At 32.6% G+C, this 4,746-nt stretch overlaps 1 protein-coding gene across 2 annotated transcripts; it reads right to left on the reverse strand.

Moving 5' to 3' along the window:
• Positions 1–2,457: 2,457 nt before the first annotated feature.
• LOC120138386 lies at positions 2,458–4,746 on the reverse strand. Of its 2 annotated transcripts, none has more exons than XM_039153864.1 (3): positions 4,467–4,746; positions 3,665–4,007; positions 2,458–2,840 (listed from the first exon to the last, which is right to left on the reverse strand). In XM_039153864.1, exons 1-3 carry the CDS (start codon positions 4,613–4,615, stop codon positions 2,778–2,780), a joined length of 555 nt encoding a protein of 184 aa, XP_039009795.1. In that variant the 5' UTR covers positions 4,616–4,746; the 3' UTR covers positions 2,458–2,777. The 2 variants fall into 2 exon arrangements, with proteins under 2 accessions (XP_039009795.1, XP_039009796.1); XM_039153865.1 differs by having other exon boundaries at positions 2,817–2,861; positions 4,467–4,745.

Raw genomic sequence — 4,746 nt, forward strand, 5'->3', positions numbered from 1 at the left:
GAGCTAGATGGTCATTTATAATTTAATCATATATGTTATTGATTTATCACAAAAATATTACTTTAACATTAACTCTCGTTAAAGTAGTGTATAACATATTAAAATAATAATTTCTAATTTTACCCTTAAAATTTAGTCAAAGTATCAATTTTATCAAAACTTTAATTAAAATATTAATTTAATCAAAAAAATCTAAAGAAGCTACCTTTTATGATCATAGTTTAAACACTTTATTCGACCACCAAACACAATAATCTACATTCACCATCTTTTTTTCTATTACTCGAGTTCTTCAAGAAGCTTTTCAAAAATCATGAAACAAAGTACAAAGTAAATCTTGTTAGAAGATAATGACATGCATAATGATCGCTCAATAAAATAAACACCAAGATTTTACGAAGAAAACCCATTCAAAAAAAATCACGGGCAGAAGAGGAGAAAATTCACTAATGTCAAGAGAAGAAGAATACAAGAGGAGCCCTCATAGACAATCTAATCTCTAACCCTAATCTTTAATATCTATTTATAGGGATATATACTTGATTACTAAATATATATAAAGTATAAATCTATTTTTAATCAAATTTGGTTTCTTATTTTCTCAAATTTATATATTAATTAATTTGTGTTACTTTTAATTCGAGTCAAACTCTAAAAAATATCCACTTTGACGCAAATTTTGAAAGTACAAAGGTTTTGAGACAAAACACTCAAATTTGACAAGACAACCAAACTCAACAAAAACAATTCTTCACTTCAACGAACAAGTTCTCCACCTTGATAACATATTTTCCACTTCTTCCATGAAATCCCTTAGAGGGGTATTTTTCAACAATGATTACCAATTGAATCCAAAGTTTGCTCAAACTTGAATTTAGTCTTCACATCGGTAAGGAAATCCTAAGTGCTAATTTTTCTCAAACCTTGTTCATTACGAGCAATATCATGCACAACATCATCTCAATCATTAATGGTAATTCTAATTTTTCTATTATGCTCATAGAATTGAATTTTCTTCTTCTTGAATCTGTTATGCCCATAGAACTGAACTTTCGTTTTCTTCTCAAATTTGTTATGCTCATGGAATATAACAATTTTTTTGCTCTCAAAATTGTGCCAACGATTGTTTTGTTCAACACAAAATCCTCCTCTGCCACGAAAGAAAAAAATAGCAGTTTATCTTCTATAATTGTTGAATCCTGCAGAATATAAAATTTGACAGTCTTTCTCTCCCTTTCATCAGAATAAGAGAGCTCTTAGAAATTTTTGTACCTCTACCTTCCACAACTTTAATCTAGTGTTGCGACCCAACGGTGAAATTTCATATTTCAAAAATGGCATTATTGTGATCAAGTCAAACAACTCGGATGCTGATACCAGTTTATTAGAAGATAACGATATGCATAATGATCGCTCAATAAAATAGATACCAAGATTTTGCATGAAAAAACCTTTCGAAAAAAATTACTAGCAGAAGAGGGAAAAAATCACTAATGACAAGAGAAAAAGAATACAAGCGGAATCCTCATGGACAACCTAATCTCTAACTCTAATCCTTAGTATATATTTACAGGATGTATATATATATATATTTGATTACAAAGGAAACAATATAAAATATAAATCTACTTTAATAAAATTTTCTACTTTTAATTAAACTGGATTTCTTATTTTACCATATTTGTACATTAAATAATTTATGTCACTCTAAATTCAAGTCAAACTCTAACAAATTCACATTATATATTGTTGGATGGTTTTGAAATAAAAGTATTTTATTCCTCTTGTCGAAAGTAATTTTGTCGCCTTTCGACATGATTACTCGTCCATCAAAATTTTAGAAGCTAGAAATGAGATTCTTTTATTATATTTTTTTTAAAATTTTTGCTCCTATATTTGACTTAGAGAAATCAAATATATGGGCGGGGGTCCCTTTGATTTTCAAAGTCATATGTCCTTAATGTTCAATTCGAATGGTGGAAAGACAAGAAGAAATAACATATATTGACTTCATGTTAATCTAGTAACTGACAACGTAAATCCAGACAAATGTATCGTCTCTGGCTAAGAGTGTCGAGATACTTCCGCTCCACTTTAACTAAAGGAATTTCCCCACTGAAGTCAAGAGAGAGTCGAGATGCCTCCACTTTAACAATATGAGTTTCACCATTGCTGGTCACAAAGCGTTGAGATACATCCACCCCTTTTAGAAGCATTTCTCTTGAGAGTGTCGAGATGCCTTCGATCATTTTTTAGTGATTCTTTAAGGGTGTTGAGTTACCTCCCACAATAGCTTAAAGAATTCTCCAAAGAGTTTTCTCTCTCACAATAGTTTAAAATTTTTATTCATATTCGTTTATTTAGCTTAATAAATAAACATAAATAAATAATTCACTGAACGCTCTGTTCATGTATACCCCTATCAGAGGCCCATGAAAGCATGAAACAACAGGCAGATGAACAAACCAAACAAGCAGAGAATTTATTAACACCAATAGACCCACCCGCCCACACATAATAGAACTTAAACCAAAATAAGTCCGAAGAACGGTTTACATAGGATGAAACTCGAACAAGAACAAAATCCACACGTGTTTATAAATTATAAAATAATATGGAAAGTTTTCACAACTCTGAAAATGATCGGACATTTCCAATTCCTTCAGAACTAGCTTCCAATGATGAATGACAATTTTCAGACATCTCTGGCATCTGCAATTCCTTTCGAACCAGTTCGTTTCCATTGATGATGAGCTCAACAATGAAGAAAGGTACGGCTAGTCTTCAAATGAAAACATGACTCCATTTTCCTTGAAGGAGTGATTTGTATGATCCACTACCTATTATAACCAGAAAAATATCTTCAAATAGCCTGTCAATCGATGCACTTGTATATCGGGTTTGTGTTATAATTGTGCATAAAGTGTTATTCATATTATTTTTCCATATTGCATCATGTTTTAGTAATATTTTTCAGTGATATATATATATGTATACACACCTGGTACAAAACTTGACTTACTCAAGTATCAGATATATAGATACGTCTTTCAAGGGAATTTAGAAATTAGAGGGTCCTTCCTTGGAAAGTCAAATCCCCATTACGATGTCCGAATGTGTTCGACTTAGATGTTAGGCAAGGGCATTTCAATAAAAAAAAAAAAAATTGGCATAACATAGCATATGTGATTACATATATCCTACAGTTACCCTGTCTGGGTAACATCGTTCATGTCCAATGTTAATAAACAAGTAATCCGACTCCATGTATAAACTGGAAAAATGAAGAAAAAAAATTGGCATAACAAAGCATATGTGATTACATATATCCTACAGTTACCCTGTCTGGATAACATCGTTCATGTCCAATGTTAATAAACAAGTAATCCGACTCAATGGATAAACCGGAAAAATGAAATTTTTTTTGCAGCCATAGATCATTCTTTTATGACTCGAATTTATTTCCACCAATGATGATTAAGTTATTTATTCAATGAATTAAAAAAAACTAATTTTATTAGAGAAATTCAAGACTTTGTGAAGCAAGCCAGAGTTTCAAGTGTTAGTTTCCTGTCTTTGACTTGTAATGAATGCTAAAAGAAGCATAAGTTTTAGCTGAAAATATCGAAGAAAGAAAAAATAGTTTAAGACAGAAAGAACTCACATTGGTATCGTGTAGCTCTAAGTTGTAGAAGTCCATTGCATCTGCTTTAAACAAAGGCCCGGCATGCCATGTTCCGCAATTAAGTTTAATAAACTTAGGACCTGCAATTCTGAAAACATGAACATCATCAATGGCTGGAGGCACGTAGTAATGACCAAAACGAGATTGCACCGCCATCTTCCCCTTTTCTTTCTCAACTTCTTTCGAATCCACCAAGGATGGCTTAGCAACTCCGAGATACCAAACATGACCTCCGATAGATCCAAGGCATTGTGTCACACTCGCATGATGCGTAATCGTCGAAAACCTATGCGGTCGGTTCCGAAGGTTCATGATGTAAAACCTATTACAATTGCATTGTCAGGTCATTGTAATGAAAAGAATGTGACGAGTCCAACATTTAAGCTAAAATACCAATCTATGGAAAATGATGGATTCCAGTACACGATCCAATCAAACTGTGGGCAACTTCTCCATGCAAAAGTAAACAACTAGATAATTAGTACACTCAATTTCTTATGTTATCCCGATTCTTCAGCTTTTCTAATTGAAAAGAGTTTCAAAAATATGTTCAAATGATTGACTTGAAAAATTCATTTTGTATGGATTCTCATCTAATTTCTACCCAAAAAAGGGGGGTTGAAAACCCAATCTTGAAATCCATAAAACTTTAAGCTTCCAATTTCATCTTACTTTTCCTCTACACCCCAAGCATGAAACAGAACCCAGAAAATATAAGACAAATACACAAATTTGTAACACGGATTACATACAGAAATGAAGGATTAGTGTTGAATTAGACCTGGGAATTCCTTTGGAAAGGTCTAATTGAGCATCGTTTGGACCACACTCTTCTCCATCAGGGGATGCTTCAATGACTTGTCCGAATTCTTTGAAGCTTTCTGGGGTTGCTTCTATTGGCTTTAGCTTGATTACAGTTGGATTCTCCATTTCTGGTTTCTCGAGTTTCAATTATCAGTTTAGGGAAACACAAGTTTGACCATCTATTTAGAATCGTGAGAGGGATAAGATTGGAATCTTACCCCAATAAACGGCGTCGTTTAGAGAATAGATTAGCAATA

Source organism: Hibiscus syriacus, unplaced genomic scaffold (genome assembly GCF_006381635.1).
Source record: "Hibiscus syriacus cultivar Baekdansim isolate YM2019G1 unplaced genomic scaffold, ASM638163v2 tig00110691_pilon, whole genome shotgun sequence".
Taxonomy (NCBI): domain Eukaryota; kingdom Viridiplantae; phylum Streptophyta; class Magnoliopsida; order Malvales; family Malvaceae; genus Hibiscus; species Hibiscus syriacus.

Coding starts and splice junctions, on each gene's coding strand:
- LOC120138386 (XM_039153864.1), bottom strand. CDS start 4,615: ATGGAGAATCCAACTGTAATCAAGCTAAAGCCAATAGAAGCAACCCCA. Junction 4,008..4,466: donor CTTTCCAAAGGAATTCCCAG/GTCTAATTCAAC, acceptor CAATTGTAATAG/GTTTTACATCATGAACCTTC. Junction 2,841..3,664: donor TAGAGCTACACGATACCAAT/GTGAGTTCTTTC, acceptor TGGTTATAATAG/GTAGTGGATCATACAAATCA.